This window comes from Hypanus sabinus, chromosome 1, assembly GCF_030144855.1.
Source record: "Hypanus sabinus isolate sHypSab1 chromosome 1, sHypSab1.hap1, whole genome shotgun sequence".
In the NCBI taxonomy this organism is placed as follows: domain Eukaryota; kingdom Metazoa; phylum Chordata; class Chondrichthyes; order Myliobatiformes; family Dasyatidae; genus Hypanus; species Hypanus sabinus.
Window position 1 is genome coordinate 168,151,965 of NC_082706.1, and position 25,222 is coordinate 168,177,186.

Genomic DNA, 25,222 nt, shown 5'->3' on the forward strand with positions numbered 1-25,222 from the left:
TTAAGAAGGCCAGAAAAACAGTCAGAGATTCTGGACCTTGGGAGAATTTTGAATTCTCTGAAGGCAGTGAAAAGCAGAACTTCAAAGCAAGGGAATAATCTTTTAATTATTTCCAGAATCATGCATTTGTGAATAAATGAAGTGTGGACTTAAACATGTTTATTCTTGGTTAATGAAATGGTGCATGAGGGAGCACTTCACATTCCTCAGCCATTGGAAAGAAAGCTGGAGAAAGCTTGTACAAAAAAGCTAGTTTGCTCCTTAACAGAGGCAAGACTAAGAAATTGTACTGAGATGGGTACTCACCACAGATGAGAAATAAGGTGCTCAGAAAACTAAAAGAGGCAAATAATGAAATCATAGATGATGTTTGGAAATAGAGGGAAATTGCAAAGCAATTTAGTATAGATGGTAACACAGATCAAGCTCAATGAATGGGAGGAGTCAAAACATGATATTGCTAGCTACAAGATATGATGAAAGTTGATGAAAGTGTGGTTAAAAAGTAGGGGTAACATTGATCAGATCTATCATGGAGAATGGTTATCAAGGTAAAGGGTCAAATATAAAGTTAATTTGGTTAGAACAAAGGGACAACAGAAAAACTGTGTGAACTCTAGCTCATTAATAACAGGAGAGAAATGAAGGAGCAAAGTGATATGGCTCATGTGAAGTAGAATCAAACACTTTCAGCTAAACTAATAACTCAACAGTGGGGCACTTAATTGTGTTGATAGTCAAATAAAGAAAGGAGTATAAAAGAGATCTAAAAATAATTAGAGTTAAAGACAAAGAATGAAACAATGACCCAAGAGCAAAATACAGCAAATGCAGGTATCTGAAAATGCTGGAAATATTCAGAAGATTAAGCACCGATACTGGAAGTCCGGAGCAACACACACAGAACACAGAGGAATTCAGCAGAACAGACAGCCTTATGGAGAGGAATGAACGGCAGAAGTTTCAGGTCAACACCCTTCATCATGCCTAGAAAGGAAGGGGGAGAAGCTAGAATAAAGGACCAGGAAGGAATACAAGTTGCCAGGTGATTGGTGAAACCAGTGAGGGGGATGAAGTAAGAAACAAGGAGAGATAGTAGAAGGTAAAGGGGGAAGGGGAAGGAATCAGATAGGAGGTAACAGTGGACCATGGGAGAAAAAGAACAGGAGGGGCACCAGTGGGAGATGATAGGCAGGTGAGGACAAGAGAACTTCCATCATCTACAATGGGATCCCACTAATGAGCACAAATTTTACTCCACCCCACACTCTCCACTTTCAATATGGATCTCCAAAATCTACAAACTCAAACAGGTGAGAAATATTAAACAAGAATAAATTCACATTGAACCTTGGTAAAATATGGAGTTATAGGTGTTATTTTTCAATATTTTTATTGATTTCTTACATAAAAGAATAGAGAGTGCAGTAGGATATATAATATTTATTGACTAAAATATATTGGAATCACAAATATAGTCTCATTACCCCATATCCATATAGATTAAATTTAAACGTAATAATGAAAAAGATAATTTTATTATACAAAAAAATCTAAACCCACTACCAGAAAAAAACAGCTGTTTGGTTAAAAAAATGAAAAGAAAAAATTCCTTTTCATATAGTACAGCATATTATTAGCCAACATCTGTGCTTAATAACAAATCAAAGATTTTGAAAATAATTCAAAAAGGTCCCCACAATGTTGAAAGATCTTGTCTAGGTTCAGAAATTGAACAGCGAATCTTTTTCTAAGTTTAAACATGACATAACATCATGTAACCAATGAGGCGGAGTGGCATCCTTCCACTTAAGCAACAATGCCCTCCTGGCTATAAGAGAAATAAAAGCCACAATGTACAAATCAGGTGTCTCCAAAATAATATCATTTCCTCCAACAATAAGGCAGTCAAATGATTAGGTTTATAATTTACTTTAAAAAGCAACAAAAGAGTTTCCTTCCAATATTTTTCAAGACTTGGACAAGTCCAAAACATATGAATTAGTGAAGCTTCTCCATTGTTACATCTATCACAATAGGGAGATATATATATCAGAATAAAAATGAGACAGCTTATCTACAGTCATGTGGGCCCTAAGAACCATTTTAATTTGTACAAGGGAATGACGGACATGTAATGATGAGGTATTAACCAATTTAAAAATTTCATTCCAAGTATCCCCAGAAATTGGAATCTGTAAATCTTGTTCCCAGAGATTTTCAATTTTGTCTAAAGGGATATTTCTCATTCCCGACAACATACCATAAATAGTACATATAGATCCATTAAGGAAGGGTTTCAAATTTAAAATTGTATCAAGTAAATTCTTATCTGTACTTCTAGGAAATGTATGTACTTGAGATCGCAAGAAGTCTCTAATTCGTAAGTATCAAAAAAGTGTGTTTTGGGTAGGCTATAGTTAGCTGACAGTTATTCAAATGAAGAAAGACTATCTCCAACAAACAAATCCTGAAAACATTTAATATCAAATCTATTCCATTCTTTAAAAACTACATCCAGCATAGAAGGTTTAAAAAATTAGTTAGAAACAATGGGACTTCAAAGTGAAAAACTCAATAAACCAAAATATTTTCTAAATTGTACCCAAATCCTCAAAGTGTGTTTAGCTACAAAATATCAGTTAAGTTACTTAAAGATAAAGGGACTGAAGATCCAAGAAGAGAACTAGCTTCTAAAGAAACCCAGACCAGACAGTACTCTCCATTAATGTAATATAACCAAAACGTAAGATTCCGTATATTGACTGCCCAGTAATAAAACCCAAAGTTGGGTAAGGCTAAACCTCCATTCTTTTTAACTTTGTGAAGATGAACTTTATTTAATCGAGAAATTTTATTTTTCCATTCATAAGAAGGTATAATAGAATCCAGAGAATCAAAAAAGAATTTAGGAATAAAAACAGGTATGGCCTGAAATAAATATAAAAATTTAGGCAAAATATTCATTTTAATAGAATTAATTTGGCCCATCAACAATAAAGAGAGGGGTAACCAATTTGATAGTGCATTCTTAACATAATTCAGCAGTGTAAAAAAAAATTCTATAAAAAAGAATTTATTATTCCTAGTAATTGATACGCCCAAATAAGTAAATTGATTTCTTACAATTTTAAAAGGAAGGTTAGTATTAACTAATACCAAATTATTCAATGGAAAAAGTTCACTCTTATGAAAGTTAAGTTTATATCCTGAAAACTGACTAAAGCTGGAGAGTAAAGAAAGTACAGCAGGTAAAGTAGACTCCACATTAGAAATGTAGAGCAAAAGGTCATCAGCATAAAGTGAAACTTTGTGGGTAGTACCCCTCTTTAAAATACCAGCGATAACATTAGGTTCCCGGAAAGCAATAGCTAAAGGTTCTAAGACCAAATCAAAAAGCAAAGGACTCAAAGGACAACCTTGTCTAGTTCCACGCTGAAGTTTAAAAGGGTTAGAATTCTGAGAGTTAGTAAGAAACAGAGTGGAGGGAGATAGATAATCCTTTGAATAAAATCAAGCCCAAAGTTAAATTTTTCTGAAGTTTTAAATAAATAATTCTATTCAACCTGATCAAAGGCTTTCTCTGCATCTAAGGATATCACACATTCTGATATCTCTTTAGAAGGAGAATAAATAACATTCAATAAACGATAAATATTAAAGTGGGAGTATTGATTTTTGATAAATCCAGTCTGGTATTCAGAAATAATATGTAACCCTTACCCAACAGGCTGGTATATGTCTAGGGGAGAAAGGAGGTCCAGCCACTCACCAACCCACCTCCCGTACACGCAGGTGCTATGAGAATCGAGCTTTATGCCTCGCGCCCGCCAACAGTATCAAACCCACAACAAATACCGTTATGACATACACTTTAAAGAGTTTACTAAAATTAAAAGAGTAGTAGGCAATACAATATATATATATATATACAAGGAAAAAAACAAAAGGCGCCAACTTATCAAAGTTCAGTCTGTTTACTGCACTCGTTGGAGCTCAATCAACGAACCAATCGACCCATCCAGCCGTCACACCTGGGACCACCCCGGTGGTCTTACGAGCAGTCCAGCACACGTCCACCTTCCTCGGCCTCCTCCTCCCACCAAAAACCCACGAAAACCCCTCCCCCAAGTTCCCAGCATCACAAGACACAATAACATTCCCCATTGATTAACAAATGAATACAATTACCATATCAGCCATTCTAAAGTGAAACAACGGCGAGAGAAACACTTATCCAACAAAGAAGCATTCCTACTTGTAACAAACCAAAGAGGCCATTTTGAGTAACATACACGGGACATTGTACATTCTCTCCCCACCAGCAAATGTCATGCCCTCATGGCATTACTAGAGTTCCCCAAAGCTTCTTGCAACACACAAAACCCAACCCAGGTGCAGAAAGCAGTGACATAACTACCCAGAGCAGTAGAAATCACACTCGGTTCTCCCGGTACCACATATGTCAACCGCTCCTGGGGGTGCCTATTCCTCTGAGATCTCCATACCCCTTCTGCCCCACTGGGCTCCCTCGTCACCTGCGAACCCACTGTCTCGGACACCCCAGGTCTACCTGACAGACCTGCACCCCCTTCCTCACAGGGGTCCTCCCTCACCCGAGATCTCTCCAGCTCACGCTCAGGTTCCACCCTCTCTCCCACCAATGTAAGCTGCCTCTCCATCTGACCCTCAAGACCTTCCCTCCTCTCACCCAATTCAGTATGAGAAGGGCCAGGAGCCTCCTCTCCTGGTACTGGAGCACCAGCGAATGGGAACAGGGCCCACTCATCTGAGTCGTCCTCCTCTGAATCAGTAGCCATTCCCGGTTGAGGGACCCGGCCCCGCTCTTCAGCAGTGGGCTCTTCCCGTTCTCCGCGCCCTCGCAGAGTCCTTGTACTAGGCGTAACCTCCCACTCAGGCTCCTTATCCACCTGCACCGCTTGACCCAGTGGCAGCAGGTGATTCCTATGGAGTACCTTGATAGGCCCTTTTCCATCCTCAGGTTTCAACCGGTAAACTGGCAGGTTCAGCATCTGGCTCTGTATTACATAGGGGCTGGCCGCCCATCGATCTGCCAACTTGTGCTTACCAGGGAGTCCCAAATTCTGTAAAAGGACCCGGTCGCCCGGTAATAATTGTACAAACTTCACCTTTCGATCATACCGCATCTTATTCCTCTGATTTTGTTTGGTAGCCACCGCCTCAGCCAACTCGTACGCCCGCTGTAACTCCCTCTTCATGTCGGACAGGTACTTTAGATGGGACTTCACGGGAAATTCACCCACTCCACCTCCAAAACACACGTCAATGGGCAACCTCACTTCCCTCCTGAACATCAGATAATAGGGCGAATACCCTCTAGCATCATTGCGAGTACAATTGTAACAGTGAACCAATTGTCCAATATGACGACTCCACCTGCTTTTCTGCCCAATCTCCAGCGTCCCGAGCATATCCAACAGGGTCCTGTTGAATCTCTCTGGCTGAGGATCTCCCTGTGGGTGGTAAGGGGTAGTCCTGAATTTCTCAACCCCAAGCATAGTCAGTAATTCCTGAATAAGGCGGCTCTCAAAGTCCCGCCCCTGATCACTATGGATTCGTCTGGGAAGGCTGTAATGCACAAAATACTTCTCCCATAACACCTTCGCCACTGTCGTCGCCTTCTGATCCTTGGTGGGAAATGCCTGAGCATAGCGAGTGTAATGATCGGTGATGACTAAGACATTCGCGGTGTTGTTGGTGTCAGGCTCAATCGACAGGAAATCCATACATGCCAGGTCCAGAGTTCCCGCACTCTGCAAGTGCGACAGTGGAGCCGCCAACGCTGGCAGGGTCTTCCTCTGGTTGCAACGACTGCATCCCCTACAGTATTCTTCAACCTCCCCCCTCATCTGGGGCCAGTAGAACCGGTCTTTTCCACCCCCAAGTGTCCAGAATCATCATGTAAGGCCTGGAGTACAGCCTGCGGATACTCCTCCGGCAGGACCAGTTGCCAACAGCGGGGTTGGTCCGGAGGCGCCGTGACCCTGTACAAGATTTGGTTCTTTAACTTTAACCGAGACCACTCCTTCAACAACAGAGGCACACATGGGTGTTTCGCCTTCTCAGCCAACGCCCCATCCCCCTTCTCGACCGCTCTCCACATTGTGCCAATGCCCGGGTCATTTTGCTGAGCAGTTGCCACTTCCCCCGGACTCAGTTCCAGCAACTGTTTAGTCCGCAGTGCGGTCAGGTCACAGTAAACTAGGGGTATGGCGTCGTCAAAAACCCCCAAATGGTCCACGGCTCGTTCCAGCCTCCCTCTTCCCTCGGCCTTCACGGTGATAGCAAACCGACACATCGCCTTCACTCCAGGGGCAGGGACACTCTCCCACTCCTCGTCCCTCTCCTCCTCCCCCCGGCTCCCGACGAGACAACGCATCCGCATCGACATTCTTGCTTCCGGGGCGGTACCTCAGGCTGAAATGATATACCGACAAGGCCGCCAGCCACCGATGTCCTGTGGCATCCAGCTTCGCCAAAGTCAAAATAAAAGTGAGAGGATTGTTATCCGTTCTCACCTCAAACTTGGCTCCATACAGGTAATCGCCCAGCTTGTCCACCACCGCCCACTTCAGCGCCAGGAACTCCAACTTGTGAGTGGGATAGTTTCTCTCCGATGGCGACAAGCTTCGACTGACAAAGACTACCGGTCTCAATGCTTTGCCATGCTCCTGGTACAGAACAGCCCTGAGACCCTCTCGGCTGGCATCCGTGTGCAGCACATATGGCTTCTGGGGATCGGCAAAAGCCAACACCGGGGCCTGGGTCAGTGCCCTTTTCAAAGATCGGAACGCCTCTTCACATTGATCATCCCATCTCGAGCCAAAAGGTTCCATCGGGTTCAGTATCCTCCAGCGTCCTGCCTCTGGTTCCCCGTCCTCTTCTTCCCCATCAGGGGATAGCCACACAACAGCTGAGTCAACGGGTGACACACTTTGGCGTATCCTTTCACAAATCACCGGTAATACCCACAGAACCCCAAAAATGAGCGTAGAACACCCACTTTCTGGGGTCTCGGCCAGGTGGTCACAGCCTCTATCTTGGTTGGATCAATAGCCACTCCCTCTCGCGAAATGATATGGCCAATGTAGTTAACCAACGACTTGCAGAACTGGCATTTGTCCAGGGAAAGCTTCAACCCTTCTTCATTAAGCAGGCCCAACACCTTCAACAGCCTCTCCTCATGTTCCTCCAAAGTCGATCCAAACACTATCAAATCGTCCAGGTACACCAGCACCTCCAACAGATTCATATCCCCCACAGTTCTCTCCATGAGCCTCTGGAAGGTGGCTGGGGCTCCGGATATGCCTTGGGGCATTCGTTCAAACTGAAAGAACCCCAGCGGGCAGATAAAAGCGGTCTTCTCTTTATTGCCCGCACTCATCGGGATCTGGTAATACCCACTTCTTAAATCCAGCACAGTGAACCACTTCGCACCGCTCAGGCAGGCCAACACATCCTCGACTCTTGGGACAGTATATTGATCAGGGACAGTTCGCCGATTCAAAGTCCTATAATCAACACACATGCGCACTCGCCCATTCTTCTTCCGTGCCACCACTATTGGGGACGCATAAGGACTTCGAGACTCAGCTACGATTCTGGCTTCCTTCAACTTGCACAAGTGCTGTCGCACGTCCTCAACATCTGCCGGAGCCAGCCGCTGGGATCTCTCTCGGAACGGGGTGTCCTCCGTCACCCGGATGGTGTGGCGAGTGCTTTTGGAGCAGCCAACATCAAACTCGCCACGAGAAAAAACAGCTTCCATCTTCAGCATCTTCTCCACTAGCCGGTGTTTCCACTCCGGCGACACAGGGGAATCCCCAAAGTTAAAGGCTTCAGCGGTCAGCTCCCTTCGATGCTCCGATCCCTCCCCGTTAGGGGTCCTCACTGGTGCGCTGGACATTACCGTCACCGGGAACAGATATGCCAGCGGCATTCCCCTCTTAAAGGTGATTTCTCTTGCCGTGGTGTTCCTGACACTTATAGCTATACGCCTCGCATGTACCACCCCTGGTCTCTGCACTTCGGGCCTCACCAGCACCCCCGCCGGAAATCGTGTCTCCCCTTCAAGATCATCTGGGGCGTCTACTAACAGGGCTTCTCCCGTCGGCACTCCTGGGAATCTGGGGGTCCCCATCACTAGTGCTACCTCCCCTGGTCGGATCACCTTGGGCCTCGCCTGCGTACACCACACCGTCCCTCGTTTACACTCCGGGTCCAGCCCTTGGGAGGCAACCCCTTCTGCGAACACTGCTCGAAACACTGGATGCACCGAGAGGGTCTCCAGAAAGTCTCCCCCCACTTTTCTCCTTACAAGCTCCCAGGAGCCGTCGCACAACTGGGGAGTTAGTCCCCACCAGGAGGGCAGCACCACCGGTTTCCACCGGTGATGCACCATCAATAACTCACACTGAGACGTAAGGCGAGATATCGGCTTTTATTGACTGGAAGAAGGAACCAGGAGTGAGTGTCTATCATACAATGTCCTGGAGACTGAGGCCGAGCGTCAGGCCTCAGATCTCCTATATACAGGGGCCTGTGGGAGGAGCCACAGGAGTAGTCAGCAGGGGGCGTGTCCAGACAGGCACATAGTTCACCACATTCACCCCCCCCCTTCGTTTGAAAGAGTCCTCATGTGGCGAAGTTCTTACAAGTCAAGTCTATCAGGTGGTCGAATCTGTCACTGCGATCTACGTAGCACCGGCTGTGACCGCATAGATGCCGGCAACATTGGTGATTGCACAGGGGACGGAGGTTGCGCTTGTTCTTGCCCACTAGGCGCCGGTGATCCCTCATGCATGTGTGAGGCGCCTGGTATAAATGAGTACGAAACGCCCGGTATACAAGTGTCGTGAGGAGTCTGTGTAGGGCCTGGTGAGCACGGTGTCACCTCTGGTGCAGGGTTCATGGTTACCGGAGAGCCTTCAGGGTAGTGGTCTGCTGCACCTGCGGGCGCCAGGTCGCGGATGGAGACTGTGTCCTCCCGCCCATCAGGTAAGACCACGTAAGCATACTGGGGGTTCGCATGTAGAAGGTGAACCCTCTCTACCAGCGGGGAGTATTTATTGCTCCTCACATGTTTCCGGAGCAGCACTGGCCCCGGGGACGTCAGCCAAACTGGTAGGGTGGTCCCAGTGACAGACTTCCTGGGAAAAGAGAATAGGCGTTCGTGAGGGGTGGCATTGGTGGACGTACATAACAGGGAGCGGATAGAGTGCAGTGCCTCAGGGAGGACCTCCTGCCATCGAGAGACCGGCAACCCTTTTGACTTAAGGACTAAAAGTGTGGCCTTCCACACTGTGGCATTCTCCCGCTCCACCTGGCCATTACCCCGGGGATTATAACTCGTGGTCCAACTGGTAGCAATGCCCCTAGCTAGCAAATACTGGCACAGCTCCTCACTCATAAAGGAGGACCCTCTATCACTGTGGATATAGCAGGGATACCCGAACAGAGTGAAGAGCTGGCGCAGGGCATTTATGACGGACGTGGCAGTTGTGTCGGGGCAGGGGATGGCAAAGGGGAACCGTGAGTACTCGTCGATAACACTGAGAAAATAGACATCGCGGTCAGTGGAGGGAAGGGGGCCCTTAAAGTCAACACTCAGGCGTTCAAAAGGGCGGGTGGCCTTGACAAGTTGTGCCGTGTCAGGACGGTAGAAGTGCGGTTTGCACTCAGCGCAAATTTGGCAGTCCCTGGTCATCGTCCTGATGTCCTCCAGGGAGTATGGCAGGTTCCGAGCTTTCACAAAATGGTAAAATCGGGTGACCCCCGGATGGCAAAGTTGTGCATGAAGGGTGTACAGTTGGTCGAGCTGTGTGCTAGCACATGTTCCCCGGGATAGGGCATCAGGGGGCTCATTGAGTCTGCCAGGCCGGTACAGGATATCATAGGTGTAGGTGGAGAGTTCTATCCTCCACCGCAGAATCTTATCATTTTTGATTTTGCCCCGCTGTTGGTTGCTGAACAGGAACGCAACCGAGCGCTGGTCGGTCAGCACGGTGAAACTTTTGCCAGCAAGATAGTGCCTCCAGTGCCTAACAGCCTCCACTATGGCCTGGGCTTCTTTCTCCACCGCGGAGTGCCGAATTTCGGAGCCTTGGAGGGTGCGAGAAAAGAATGCTACTGGTCTGCCTTCCTGATTGAGGGTAGCAGCCAGAGCGAAATCGGAGGCATCACACTCCACTTGGAAAGGAGCGGTCTCGTCCACTGCATGCATCGTAGCTTTGGCAATGTCCGCTTTAATGCAGTCGAAGGCCGCACAGGCCTCAGCAGAGAGGGGAAACGAGGTAGACTTGACCAGGGGGCGAGCCTTGTCTGCGTAATGGGGGACCCATTGGGCGTAATAGGAAAAAAAACCCAGGCACCGTCTGAGGGCCTTGAGAGTGGTGGGAAGAGGGAGTTCTAACAGGGGGCGCATACGTTCGGGATCAGGGCCAATAACCCCGTTTTCCACGACATACCCAAGTATAGCACGGCGCGTGGTACCAAACACACACTTGTCCCTGTTATAAGTAAGGTTCAGAGCTGCGGCCACTTGGAGAAATCGTTGGAGGTTGGCATCGTGATCTGGCCTGTCGTGACCACAGATGGTGATGTTATCCAGATAGGGAAATGTGGCCTGCAGTTGGTACTGGTCCACCATCCGGTCCATTTCCCTCTGGAAGACAGAGACACCATTCGTGACACCGAAAGGGACGCGCAGGAAGTGATAGAGCCTGCCGCCCGCCTCGAAGGCGGTGTAGGGGCGGTCCTCTGGGCAGATGGGGAGCTGGTGATAAGCGGATTTCAGATCTATTGTCGAGTACACCTTATACTGAGCAATCTGGTTGACCATATCCGCGATGCGGGGTAGGGGGTATGCGTCAAGCTGCGTAATCCGATTGATGGTTTGACTATAGTCCACCACCATCCTACTTTTCTGCCCAGTCCAAACAACAACCACCTGGGCCCTCCAAGGGCTGGAGCTTGGCTCAATGATCCCCTCCCTGAGCAGCCGCTGCACCTCCGACTGAATGAAGGCCCTGTCCCCCACGCTGTACCTCCTGCTTTTGGTTGCCACAGGTTTACAGTCGGGGGTCAGGTTGGCGAACAGCGGTGGGGGAGGGATCTTGAGGGTGGAGAGGCTGCAAGTGGTGTCGGTAGCGCAGCTGTCGGCATGGTGCTGGGTGGGATGTGTGGGTCAGTGTGTGTGTGTGGTCAGTAGCGGGGTATGTGAAGAAGTCCCACAAAACTGAGGATTCCGGACAGTGAGTGGTGGGAGGGGCCCGTCGTATACCATAGTCACACTTTCGAGATGGCTCTGGAAGTCCAGCCCCAATAGCACAGGTGCGCACAGATTAGGCATGACCAGCAGCTCAAAGTCCCGATATTCTGTGCCTTGCACCACCAATGTCGCTACACAACCCGCCCGGATGTCTGTGGACTGCGACCCAGAAGCCAAATGGAACCTCCGACTGACCGGCCGCGTTGCGAGTCCGCAGCGTTGCACTGTGTCCGGGTGAATAAAACTCTCAGTGCTGCCAGTGTCAAACAGGCAGCTAGTCCTGTGCCCCTCCACCAGGATGTCCATCATTGACCTTGCAAGCTGGTGTGGGGCGCTTTGGTCGAGAGTTACAGTGGCCAGAGACCCGGTCAGCATCGGAGGGCCGGGGGCGGGGCGTGCTGACGCCGACAAAGATGGCCGCCCACATCCGGGCATGCAAGATGGCGGCCCCCACGTTTCACCCGCAGCGCTGCACTCCGCTCGAGGTTGAGACTTACGGACCTTGGCGAAATGGCCCCGCTTTCCGCAGCTGGAGCAGGTCACTTCTCGCGCTGGACAGCGTTGTCGAGGATGTTTTCTTTGGCCACAGAAATAACAAAGCACGAGCTTCTGACGGGCCACGGCCGTGGTCAGGGTCGGGGAGCTCGTGGAATGGCGACTGGCGGCGGCGTTGGCGAATTCGCTCCCGGGAGCCGGCGGCGGCGGGGTCTGAGGCGTCCACGGAACCGGCGGGGAATCGTGCGACTGGACAGCGTCGGCGTTACGCAGCGCAGCTTCCAGAGCATTGGCCGTCTCTATCGCCGAGCTTAAGGTAAGGTCTGAGTTTTCCAGCAGTCGCTGGCGCATGTACACTGACCTCAGTCCTGTCACAAAGGCGTCTCGCACCAGCAGCTCCGCATGTTGTTCTGCCGTGAGCGTCTTGCAGTCACAAGCTCGGACGAGTGTCTGTAGTGCTCGGAGAAACTCAGCGCACGATTCGCCAGGCCGCTGTTGCCGGGTAGCTAAACGATGTCTTGCGTAGATGGTGTTCACCGGCCGCAGGTACTGTCTTTTGAGGGCGTCCAGTGCCCCTTCGTAGGTCGGCAGGTCCCGGATAATGGAGTAAACTTTGGGGGTGACCCTCGAGAGTAGGATTCTGTGCATAACGGCGGGTTCAGTCGCACGAAGCTCCGCCAAGTACCATTGGAAGCATGCAAGCCAGAGTTCAAAAGCGAGAGCTGCGTCAGGGTCTTGAGGGTCCAAATCCAACCGGTCCAGACGCAAAACGGGTTCCATGTTGTAAAACTTCCAGTCAATAAAATTGATGCACCATCAATAACTCACACTGAGACGTAAGGCGAGATATCGGCTTTTATTGACTGGAAGAAGGAACCAGGAGTGAGTGTCTATCATACAATGTCCTGGAGACTGAGGCCGAGCGTCAGGCCTCAGATCTCCTTTGTACAGGGGCCTGTGGGAGGAGCCACAGGAGCAGTCAGCAGGGGGCGTGTCCCAACAGGCACATAGTTCACCACAACCGGGTCAAGACACACCAACACCAACGTCTCAATAGCTTCCGACACTCCCACATCGCCCTCCAAGAATTCCAATCTCACCGATGGGTACCCATTGTACGGGTAGTCACCCTCGCTCACACCCCAAATCTGCAGGGCGTCAAATGGGGTTACGGGCAAATGCTTTAGATATTGATTGTAGAAAGACCGGTACAATAAGGTCACCTGCGATCCCGTATCAAGAACAGCTTTTGCGTAAATTCCCTCTATCCGTAGACCCACACAGGCACGGGGTCCTACCAGCCCATCCGGAATAGAGGCGTGGGCACCCGGTAGTCTTCCGGCTGATCTCTGGGAACGTGTTCCTCCAGAGGCTCCAGTCCGTTCCCTCACTGAGCCTCTCCTAAGTTTCCCGACACCTCTCCCTTTTTAGTCATAAGGGGGCTTGTCCTCCGCGGGACTCCTTGTCTCTCACAGTCCCACCTAAAGTGTCCCTCCTCTCCACAACTATAGCACACCCTCGGCCTTCCACAGTCCCGCCTGAAATGCCCCTCTTTCCCACAGTTAAAGCACACACTGCCGGCCGCCCCTCCTCTCCCAGGACGGCTCCTGCTCCCAATCCACTGCACTGATCGCCCCTGAGTAGGTACCTCCCTGTCCCGCCCCTCCAAAGGGGGTTCCCTACTCCCCGGGGGATTGTCATTCCTCCACTCAGCCACCACTTCCTGTATCGCTGAGGATCGCTCCCGTAGGCCCGCGCCCCTTTTCCGCCCCAACGCTCTCTCTTCCTCTCGCACCTCTCTGATCAGTTGCCCGAACGATGGAGAGGGACCTTTCCTATAAGCCTGCCGGATAGTCCACGCCACCTTGTCCTCCTCCAGAGAGCCACTGAATATCTGACTCATCCTCACGCTAGCCACGTCAGTCGCCTTCACTACCCCCCGGCGCCGCAGCCCCGAGAGCATCCCCTCCATCCTAAATATGTACTCAGAGAGCTTTTCCCCCTCCATTGTTCCAGGCATTGGAACTCTGCTAAAAGCAGCCAGGGTTCCCCTGACAACCCAAACACTCCCTCCAAAACTTCTAGGCATTCCTCCACTGAGGCTCCAGGCTTCTCAGCTTTCAACTCCCGGACGGTTTTGGCTGCTAAACCCCTCAAACTTCCCACCAATCGCTGCCTCTTCTCCTCCTCTGAGCCTGGCCACTCCTCTAACATCAAAGACGTATGCTCGATCCAGGTCTCATAGTCCACCTCCCTGTCCGGGATAGGCTTGGCTCTGGAGAACACCCCCAGCTTCAGCCGTGGCCTCTCGGCCACTCCCACCAGGGAATTAAGTGCGGCTGCCAGCTCCGAGGCTTCCACCCTACCTGGGGAGCGGGGCTTAGTCACGACTCCCTCCTCCCACCTCCCTTTACTAGTGCCGGGCACCTCTCTGGGGTCCAACTCTAGCTCTAACTCCTCCTCCGATGTCTCCTCAGCCTCATCCTTGTAGAAGTGGAGCCCCCACAGCCCCTCCTCCCCCGGTACACTGACCGTCGCAGGCAGTTCCACCGTCCTGACTTCAGCACTCGTACGAACCAACACCCAGCTAGACTCCACCTCTTTACCACACCGTCTAGCTACCAATTCTACCTGCCCAATACCCTTCACCGAACTTAAACCCCTCACTATCACATCTCCTGAAACTTGAAAATCCACTCCGCTCACTACGCATGCGTACTGTACTGGTACATCTTCAAACTGGCACCAACAAAAAATCCATCTCCACTCTGCTGCCTGCGCGATTCCACAGCCCCTGACAATCCAATTCCGGACGAGCCCCCACAAATGTAACCCTTACCCAACAGGCTGGTATATGTCTAGGGGAAAAAGGAGATCCAGCCACTCACCAACCCACCTCCCGTACACACAGGTGCTGTGAGAATCGAGTTTTATGCCTCGCGCACGCCAACAGTATTAAACCCACAACAAATACCGTTATGACATACACTTTAAAGAGTTTACTAAAATTAAAAGAGTAGTAGGCAATACTATATATATATATATATATATATATACAAGGAAAAAAACAAAAGGTGCCAACTTATCAAAGTTCAGTCTGTTTAGTGCACTCGTTGGAGCCCAATCAACGAACCAATCGACCCATCCAGCCGTCGCACCTGGGACCACCCCGGTGGTCTTACAAGCAGTCCAGCACACGTCCACCTTCCTCGGCATCTTCCTCGGCCTCCTCCTCCCACCAAAAACCCGCAAAAACCCCTCCCCCAAGTTCCCAGCATCACAAGACACAATAACATTCCACATTGATTAACAAATGAATAAAATTACCATATCAGCCATTCTAAAGTGAAACAACGGCGAGAGAAACACTTATCCGACAAAGAAGCATTCCTACTTGTAACAAACCAAAGAGGCCATTTTGAGTATCATACACAGGACATTGTACAAATAGATGGCAGAATATTTTCAATCCTATGAGCCAAATGTTTAAATAAAATTTTAGTATCAACATTAAGTAAGGAAATTTATCTATAAGAAGAAAATTCAGTTGGATCCTTATTCTTTTTAAGTATAAGCAAAATAGAGGCTTCATAAAAAGATTGTGGCAATCTACCTAATTTAAAAGAGTCAAAAGGACTGACTATAAGTGAAGTATAAGCAAAGAGGAAAAAGCCTTATAAAACTCTCCAGAAAATCCATCAGGACCTGAGGCCTTCCCCAAGCACAAAGAGTGAACAATCTTGGCGATTTCCTCATAAGAAATGGGTCGATCTCGCAATTTTTGATTATCATCAGAAAGTGTAGGAATGTTTAATCGATCTAAGAAATTATGCATTACAGTATTATCTTTAGGAGGATCAGAACTATAAAGTTTAGAATAGAATTCTCTAAAAGTATTGTTTATTTCTAAATGATCAGATATTTTATCACCATAAGCTTTACAAATTTCTTCAATTTGGTGTTTAACTATAAAGGTCTTTAATTGGTTAGCCAATAGTTAACCCATTTTATCTCCATGAACATAAAACTGACTATTATCTTTTAAAAGTTGAGTTTCAATTGGATAAATTAAAAGCAGATTGTATTTAGTTTTAATTTCAACACGTCTTTTATATAAAACAGGATCTGGAGCCAAAGCATATTTTTGGTCTGATTGTTTCAACTGATTGGCTAATTCTTATTAGCATTTTTTTCTTCATGCTTGTGGTAAAAGAAATAATCTGTCTTCTAATATAAGCCTTGAAAGCATCTCAAAAAATAAGACTAGAAGTCTCTCCTAGCATATACTCTTCAAAGAAAAGAGTAATTTGCCTCTCCAAAAAATTTTAAAAATCCTTATCAGATAACAGAGTTGGATTAAAACACCAACATCTGTTTATTTTGGAAACACCCAGAAGATTTAAAGATAAAAACATGGGGGCATGATCTGAAACAGCAATTTCTTTATATTCACAGGATCAAACCAATGGAATCAATTGACAATTCACAGAAAAATAATCAATCCTGGAATACGTATGATGAAAATGAGAAAAAAAAAGAGTACTCTTTATCTGTTAGGTGCAAAAAGCGCCAGATATCAACAATATCACCTTTCATTAGAAAAGATTGGATAAAGCAGGCAGATCTACTAAAAGTCAATCGCTTAAAAGATTAACAATCTAAAACAGGATCTAAAAAACAGTTGAAGTCTCCTCCTAAAACTAGAGAATACAGACTTAAACCTGGTAAAAGCGGAAAAAAAGCATTAAACAAAACCTGGATCATCTATATTGGTGCATATAAATTAGCAAAAACCATTAATTTATCAAATTTCCCTGAGACTATAATAAAACACCCATTGATGTCAGACAGTACAGTATGTTGAAACTGAATTGTCTATAAGAACCCAAACTCCTCTGGCCTTAGCCAGAAAGGAGGAATGAAAAGATAAGCCCTGCCAATGGCTGAAAAAACATAAATTTTCACATTTGCAAACGTTTTTCTTGTAAAAACATAATTGAAACAATCAATTTCTTAATATAATTAAATATCTTATTACATTTCACAGGACGGTTCAATCCTTTCACATTAAAACTAAGTAAATTACCAGAATGATCCATTTTACATATCACTTAAAAGAGAGGTTAGAATAAAAACTGCTGGATTATATATTAAATCCAAACAATGAGCTTTAAGATACAGTAACCAAGCAACAAATGAAGCTAAGAGAACCAAACAGCTGATTGAAAAGAAGAAATCCACCCCCACCCCCCACGCAGAGACAAAGTAGACCAAAGGGTGGTTGACAGCTAAATCTATCCACATTACCCTCCCAAAGCAATCTACTGTCTGAGCTCCAAAAAATTTTCAAGGCTAACTGCATTTGAACAAGACACAACAAAAGACAGAGCAAAATTAAACGTATTAAAAAAACTTCATAACATATTAACTTGCAAAGTATTACCTCGATGAAAATTTACTAATGTTAAATTCTTAATTTTCTTAACAAACAAATAAAAGTACAAAAAAGATAGATACGAAGGTATACCAAAAGTAAAAAAAAAACATAAAAGAAAATTATGAACAGTTAGACTGCTGATTCTGAAAACAGGATCCATCAGGCAGACACAACATAGATTTATGTAGGGAATTATTGAACAGTTAAACTTCTGATAGTGAGTCGGAAATTAAAAAATCTTGCACTTCTTGAGTCAAACAGAACCATTTCTGAGAGGCATTTTTCAAAATGATTCTAAGACAAGCGAGTTAACGAAGAGAAGTTTAAAACCCTTTATTATACAATTCAGACGTAACCTTTCTAAACTTGAAGCATTCATTCAACAACTCGGGTGAAAATTCCTCCACAATTCTGATCTTCTGGCCTTCATAATCAATCATACCTTTCCGACGAGATTCACGAATTAAAAGTTCCTTTGTTTAAAAGTCGTGAAGACAGATTATCACTGAACGGGGTCATTCTTCTGGAGGAAGTCTCAGTATTGGTGATGTATGAGCTTGGTCTATTTTAGGTGGACAATAAACAATAGACAGTAGGTGCAGGAGTAGGCCATTCAGCCCTTCTAGCCAGCACCACCATTCACTGTGATCATGGCTGATCATATGCAATCAGTATCCTGTTCCTGCCCTCTCCCCATATCCCTTGATCCCGCTATCTATAAGAGCTCTATCTAACTCTCTCTTGAATGCAACCAGAGACTTGGCCTCCACTGCCTTCTGAGGCAGAGCATTCCACATATCCACCACTCTGGGTGAAAAAGTTTTTCCGCATCTCTGTTCTAAATGGCCTATCACTTATTCTTAAACTGTGGGCTCTAGTTCTGGACTCACCCATCAGCGGGAACATGCTTCCTGCCTCCAGTGTGTCCAATCCCTTAATAATCTTATATGTTTCAATCAGATCCCCTTTCATCCTTCTAAATTCCAGTGTATACAAGCCCAGTCGCTCCAATCTTTCAACATATGACAGTCCCGCCATTCTGGGAATTAACCTTGTGAACCTACGCTGCACTCCCTCAATAGCAAGAATGTCCTTCCTCAAATTTGGAGACCTAAACTGCACACAATACTCCAGGTGGGGTCTCACCAGGGCCCTGTACAGCTGCAGAAGGACCTCTTTACTTCTATACTCAATTCCTCTTGTTATAAAGGCCAGCATGCCATTAGCTTTCTTCACTGCCTGCTGTACCTGTATGCTTGCTTTCATTGACTGATGTACAAGAACACCTAGATCTTGTTGTACTTCCCCTTTTCCTAAAGGCTCCATTTAGATAGTAATCTGCCTTCCTGTTCTTGCCACCAAAGTGGATAACCTCACATTTATCCACATTAAACTGCATCTGCCATACAGTTTCCCACTCACCCAACCTGTCCAAGACACCCTGCATTCTCATAACATCCTCCTGCCATTTCACGCTGCCACCCAGCTTTGTGTCATCAGCAAATTTGCTAATGTTACTTTTAATCCCTTCATCTAAATCATTAATGTATATTGTAAACAGCTGCGGTCCCAGCACCGAACCTTGCGGTACCCCACTGGTCACAGCCTGCCATTCCGAAAGGGACCTGGGGAGATTTTAAAATATTCAGAAATAAGTTAGCCAAAAGGTTTGCAAAAATTTCCAAAGGCTGATTGCCTTCCATTAACTCTTTAAAACCCAGAATTTTTATATTATTTCTTCTGCTTCTATTTTCTAAGTCGATAATCTTCTGTCTTCATTTTTCATTAACTTTTGACTGTTTATCACAGATCTTTTCCAGGGCATCAATATTTGCATCCAACATTGTTAAAGTGCCTTCATTCTCTTTATCCGTTTATTGTGTTCACTTAAAGTATTTTGAATAGAATCTAATTCGACATCTATTTGTTTAAATTCAGCGCTGAGTTGCCAGAATTTCTGCTGAAATTCCTCCGAAAGCTCATTTTTATGCTTCCAAAATGCTTCTATAGTAGATTCCAAAGTTATAGGAGGATCCTCTTCTTTTCTAGTAGCTTTGGAATCCCTCATCGTAATATTGCATTTAAAAGTAAGTTTTCAAACAAGTTAGAAACAGTAAATTAAGTAGAGTAGGAGCAGCTATAAAAACATTGCTACTCCATCGACAGCCAGTAGAGTTCTCATGGAGGTATAAATATTAATTAATGAATAATCATTTTTGAATAACTTGATTTTTTGATGAAATAATGCAATTGTTGATTGCCACCAAAATTAAGTTAAAAGAAACAGTGGCATTATTCATATTGTAAGTTTTCCCAAGTGCAGAAATAGAAACTGAACATGAATTGTTGTTTATCAGATCGTAGATTGGTAATGTATAGAGTGGTATTCCACAGAATTTGTCATTAGGACATTCTCAATAAATGTTAATGACTAATCTTTAAATGTGAACAACATAATTTTGTTAGCATGTGGTCATTGGGTGTATTTAAGGCAGATTTTGATAGGTTCTTGATCGGACACAGCATCAAAGGTTACAAGGAAAAGGCCATGGAGTAGGGATGAGGAGGGGGAGAAAAAAGTTATCAGCCATGGCAAATTTATTTCCCATGGTAGGAGAATCTAGGACAGGAGGGCACAACTTCGGTATTGAAGGATGTCCATTTAGAACAGAAATGCGGAGAAATTACTTTAGTCAAAGGGTGGTAAATCTGTGGAATTTGTTGCCACGAGCTGGTGAGGAAGCCAAGTCATTGGGTGTATTTGAGGCAGAGATAGATAGGTTCCTGATTAGCCAGGGCATCAAAGGGTATAGTGAGAAGGCAGGGGAGTGGGGATGACTGGAAAAATTGGATCAGCCCATGATTGAATGGTGGAGCAGACTTGATGGGCCAAATGGCCTACTTCTGCTTCAATATCTTATGGCTTCATGGTCTTATGATCAAATGGCAGAGCAGACTTGATGGGTCAACTGGTCTACTCTTATATCTTATGGTCTTGTGGTTAATGAAGATGAGGGTCTTGCTGGTAAATTGGAAAATACACATGAATATAACAGATGATGTTCAATGCAGAAAAGCATGGTATGATACTCTTCATTAAAAAGAATCTGGAGAGAATGAATACAAAATGATGTAATTCTAAACAGAGTGCAGGGCTAGCTTTGAGACAAAAGGGACCACATATATTAGCAAGTAGGATAAGAGACCTGATATTTAAGTTATTATTAGAGGATTACAGAAAATATTGTAAACATATTCACTGTAGTATTTGAAGGTTCCCACCTACTTCAAAATGGCGACAATCATATCAATGCACTAGAAGAGCAGGGTGAGCTGCCTCAAAAACTGTTGCCCAGTGGCACTCACAACTACTATGTTGAAGTGCTCTGAGAAGTTGGCCATGATTAGGATCAGCTCCTGCCTAAGCAAAGACTCGGGTCTGCTACAATTTGCTTATCACTACAATTGGTCAACAGGAAATGATATCTCATTGGCTCTCCACTCAGCCTTGGATCACCTGGAAAATAGCAAAACCTATGCCAGGCTGTTGTTTATTGGTTATAGCTCAGTGTTCAGCCCTCAGTTTTAATCAACAAGCTCCAAAATCTCTTATCAACATGTCAAACTGCTCTAGATGATCTGAGCAATGTGATCAACACGCACAAAACAGCACATCCTGATACTGTCACTATTATTTTAAGACCATAAGATATAAGAGCAGAATTAGGACACTTGGATGAGGGAGGCTTAAAAGTGAGGCTGAAGTTTTCGAATAAAGTTTTTTCCTTCGACTGCAGTTACCGACTCCGTGTCGTAATTTTAGCGCTGCATGTAGCGCACCGCTACAATTGGTGACCCCGATGGTCCAAATGATTTTTGGACCAGAAATGACCGACGCCGCCTCTGTTCATGCGGTTTCGTTGAAACTGCCGGGTTTCTGGACACAGCGCCCGGACCTATGGTTCCAGCAAGCCGAAGCCCAATTCCACATTCGCCAGATCACCTCAGAAGACACCCGCTACTACTACGTGGTGAGCTCCCTCGACCAGGACACAGCGGCCCAGGTCGCGGAGTTCGTACAGTCGCCCCCGGCAGACGGCAAGTACACGGAATTCAAAGCCCTGCTCCTCAGGACTTTCAGACTCTCACGGCGCGAGCGGGCTGCCCGTTTACTGCACCTGGATGGCTTGGGCGACAGACCTCCATCGGCTTTAATGAATGAGATGTTGTCTCTGGCCGACGGACACACACCCTGCCTCATGTTTGAGCAAGCATTCCTGGAGCAGCTGCCCGAGGACATACGCCTGCTGCTGTCCGACGCGGATTTCAGTGACCCCCGGAAGGTGGCAGCCCGGGCGGACTTGCTGTGGAACGCCAAAAAGGTGAGTGGGGCGTCCATCGCACAGATCACCAGGCCACGCTCCCAGCAGCAAACCAGTCCAGGCCCGGCCGCAGAGCCCGCCAACCCCCGGCCCAATGAACACTGGTGCTTCTACCACCAGCGGTGGGGCGCAGAAGCCCGCCGTTGTCGCCCGCCCTGCAAGTTCCCGGGAAACGCCAGGGCCAGCCGCCGCTGATGGCTACGGCGGCTGGCCATCGGGATAGCCTCCTGTATGTGTGGGATAGAAGGTCGGGACACCGGTTTTTGGTTGATACTGGGGCTGAGATCAGCGTTTTACCTCCGACGAGTTACGACACCCGCAGCAGGGCACCGGGTCCCCCCCTGAGGGCCGTGAATGGCAGCACAGTAAGGACCTATGGCACCCGTCAGGTGCAACTACAGTTCGGCTCCAGCCAGTTCACGTTGGACTTCACACTGGCCGCCGTAGCCCAACCGCTTCTGGGTGCGGATTTTTTGCGGGCTCACAGCCTACTGGTCGACCTGCCCAGGAAAAGACTGGTACACGCCGAGACCTTTCAGACGTTCTCCCTGGGTGCAGCCCAGTTGCCAGCCCCTCACCTCAACTCCATCACGCTGTCCGACAACGACTTCACCAGGGTCCTGGCGGAGTTCCCATCGGTTCTGGCACCGCAGTTCACAGCGGCCATGCCCAGGCACGGCGTACAGCACCACATCCCGACCCAGGGACCACCCCTCCATGCCCGTGCTCGGCGGCTTCCCCCGGACAAGCTCTGACTGGCGAAGGAGGAGTTCCAGAGGATGGAGGAATTGGGGATCATCCGGCGGTCCGACAGCCCATGGGCCTCCCCCCTGCACATGGTGCCCAAAGCGACGGGGGGCTGGAGACCGTGTGGCGACTACGGCAGGCTGAACGAGGCTACCACACCGGACCGCTACCCTGTGCCGCACATTCAGGACTTTGCAGCAAACCTGCACGGCGCACGGATCTTCTCCAAGGTAGACCTCGTCCGAGGGTACCATCAAATCCCGATGCATCCTGACGACGTCCCCAAAACGGCTCTCATCACCCCTTTCGGCCTTTTCGAGTTCCTCTGCATGCCGTTCGGCCTGAAGAATGCCGCACAGACGTTCCAGTGGTTAATGGACGCGGTGGGACGGGACCTGGACTTCGCGTTCATCTATTTGGATGACATCCTCATAGCCAGCAGCAGTCGTCAGGAGCATCTGTCCCACCTCCGTCAACTCTGCGCCCGACTGAGTGAGTACGGTCTTACAATCAACCCCGCCAAATGCCAGTTTGGACTCGATACCATGGACTTCCTGGGCCACAGGATTACTAAAGATGGGGCAACCCCTCTGCCCGCTAAGGTAGATGCGGTCCGCCTCTTTCCCCGACCCACCACGATCAAAGGCCTTCAGGAATTCGTAGGTATGGTCAATTTCTACCGCCGCTTCCTCCCTTCAGCTGCCCGGATCATGCGCCCCCTGTTCACCCGGATGTCGGGTCCGAGCAAGGACATTACCTGGGACGAGGAGTCCGCCGCCGCTTTCGTTCAAACGAAGGAAGCTTTGGTGGACGCCGCAATGCTAGTACATCCCAGAATGGATGCCCCTACCGCCCTCACAGTGGACGCATCAAACACGGCAGTCGGTGGGGTGCTGGAGCAACTCATCGCAGGTCGCTGGCAACCCCTGGCGTTTTTCAGCAAACACCTGCGACCGCCCGAGCTTAAGTACAGTGCTTTTGACCGGGAACTGTTGGCGCTCTACCTGGCAATCCGGCATTTCAGGTACTTCCTAGAAGGTCAGCCCTTCACCGCGTTCACGGACCATAAACCGCTTACCTTTGCGTTTACAAAAGCGTCCGACCCCTGGTCGTCCTGCCAGCAACGCCACCTGTCCTACATCTCTGAATACACGACGGATGTCCGGCACGTCTCGGGTAAGGACAATGTCGTGGCGGATGCGCTCTCTCGCCCTACCGTTCATGCCCTTTCCCAAGGGGTAGACTTTGAGGCACTGGCAGAGGCTCAGCAGGCGGATGAGGAGATTCCGAGTTGCAGAACCGCAGTCTCCGGTTTGCAGCTCCAGGACCTCCCCGTAGGCCCAGGTGAGAGGACCCTACTCTGTGACGTCGCCACCGGCCAGCCCCGTCCAGTCGTCCCGACAGCATGGCGGCGCCGCGTTTTCGACTCCATTCATAACTTGGCGCATCCCTCCATCCAGACAACCGTCCGGATGGTTTCCAGCAGGTTCGTTTGGCACGGACTCCGCAAACAGGTCAGTGAATGGGCCAAAACGTGCATGCACTGCCAGATGGCCAAGGTGCAGCGGCACACCAAAGCCCCACCGCAGCAGTTCCATCCCGCCCACCGGCGTTTCGACCACATTCATGTGGATATCGTGGGCCCCCTGCCAGTGTCGCGCACAGCGCTGCACCTCCTGACTATCGTGGACTGGTTCACAAGATGACCAGAGGCGGTCCCGCTCACTGACACCACCTCCGAATCTTGCGCCCGAGCCCTGATCGCCACCTGGATATCTCGCTTTGGTGTACCAGCCCACATTACCTCTGACAGAGGCGCCCAGTTCACCTCCAGCCTGTGGTCAGCTATGGCCAGCCTTTTGGGGACTCAGCTGCACCACACAACTGCCTACCACCCACAGTCGAACGGGCTAGTGGAGCGTTTCCACCGTCACCTGAAGTCGGCCCTCATGGCCCGCCTGCGAGGAGCCAACTGGGCAGATGAGCTTCCCTGGGTCCTACTCGGCATCCGCACAGTGCCCAAGGACGACCTGCACGCCTCGTCAGCCGAGTTGGTATACAGCGCACCCCTGGTCGTCCCCGGGGAGTTCCTACCAGCCCCAAGGGGGCAAGAGGAGGAACCTGCAGCAGTCCTGGGCAGACTACGCGAGAAGCTCGGTAACCTGGCCCCCATACCCACTTCACAGCACGGGCGGCACCCGACCTGCGTACCCAAAGACCTGCAGAACTGTAAGTTTGTGTTTGTACGAAGGGGCGGGCATCGGCCGCCGCCGCAGCGGCCATTCGAGGGGCCGTTTATGGTGCTCCGGAACAACGGGTCCACGTTCATGCTGGACGTTGGGGGAAAGAGGAGGTTTTCACGGTGGACCAACTCAAACCGGCCCATGTGGACCTGGCGCAACCGGCCGAGTTTCTGGCGCCTCGGCGCAAAGGCCGACCTCCCAAGCAGGTTCTGGCCCAGACTGTGGACATTGGGGGGTGTATCGCCGGTTCTGGGGGGGGGGGGTTATGTGGCGACCCATTTCCTGGCACATCCGAACCGACTCACAATTAGATAGCCTACGGGGGTTTGCGAGCACAGAGCTTTGGAGCCTCTGCGCCATGGGGGGCCGGTTGAGGGAGGCTTAAAAGTGAGGCTGAAGTTTTTGAATAAAGTTTTTTCCTTTGACTGCAGTTACCGACTCCGTGTCGTAATTTTAGCGCTGCGTGTAGCACACCGCTACAACGTGTTGTATTGTACTGCTGCTGCAAGACTCACGATACTGAGTATATCAACACCTATGGAAGTTAAATTGTAACAAATACTAGAATGGTATCGGGGTTAAGACACTTAAATGATGAAGGGAGGGT

At 48.3% G+C, this 25,222-nt stretch overlaps 1 protein-coding gene across 1 annotated transcript in view; it reads right to left on the reverse strand.

Moving 5' to 3' along the window:
• LOC132406363 (uncharacterized) overlaps positions 1-10,126 on the reverse strand; it is a gene marked incomplete at its 5' end in the record, with an annotated part of 30,097 nt that extends 19,971 nt beyond the window's left edge. The window contains one exon of the mRNA XM_059991961.1: positions 9,616-10,126. Coding sequence (XP_059847944.1) covers positions 9,616-10,126 — 511 coding nt within the window. The remainder of the gene's footprint in view (positions 1-9,615) is intronic.
• Positions 10,127-25,222: the final 15,096 nt, after the last annotated feature.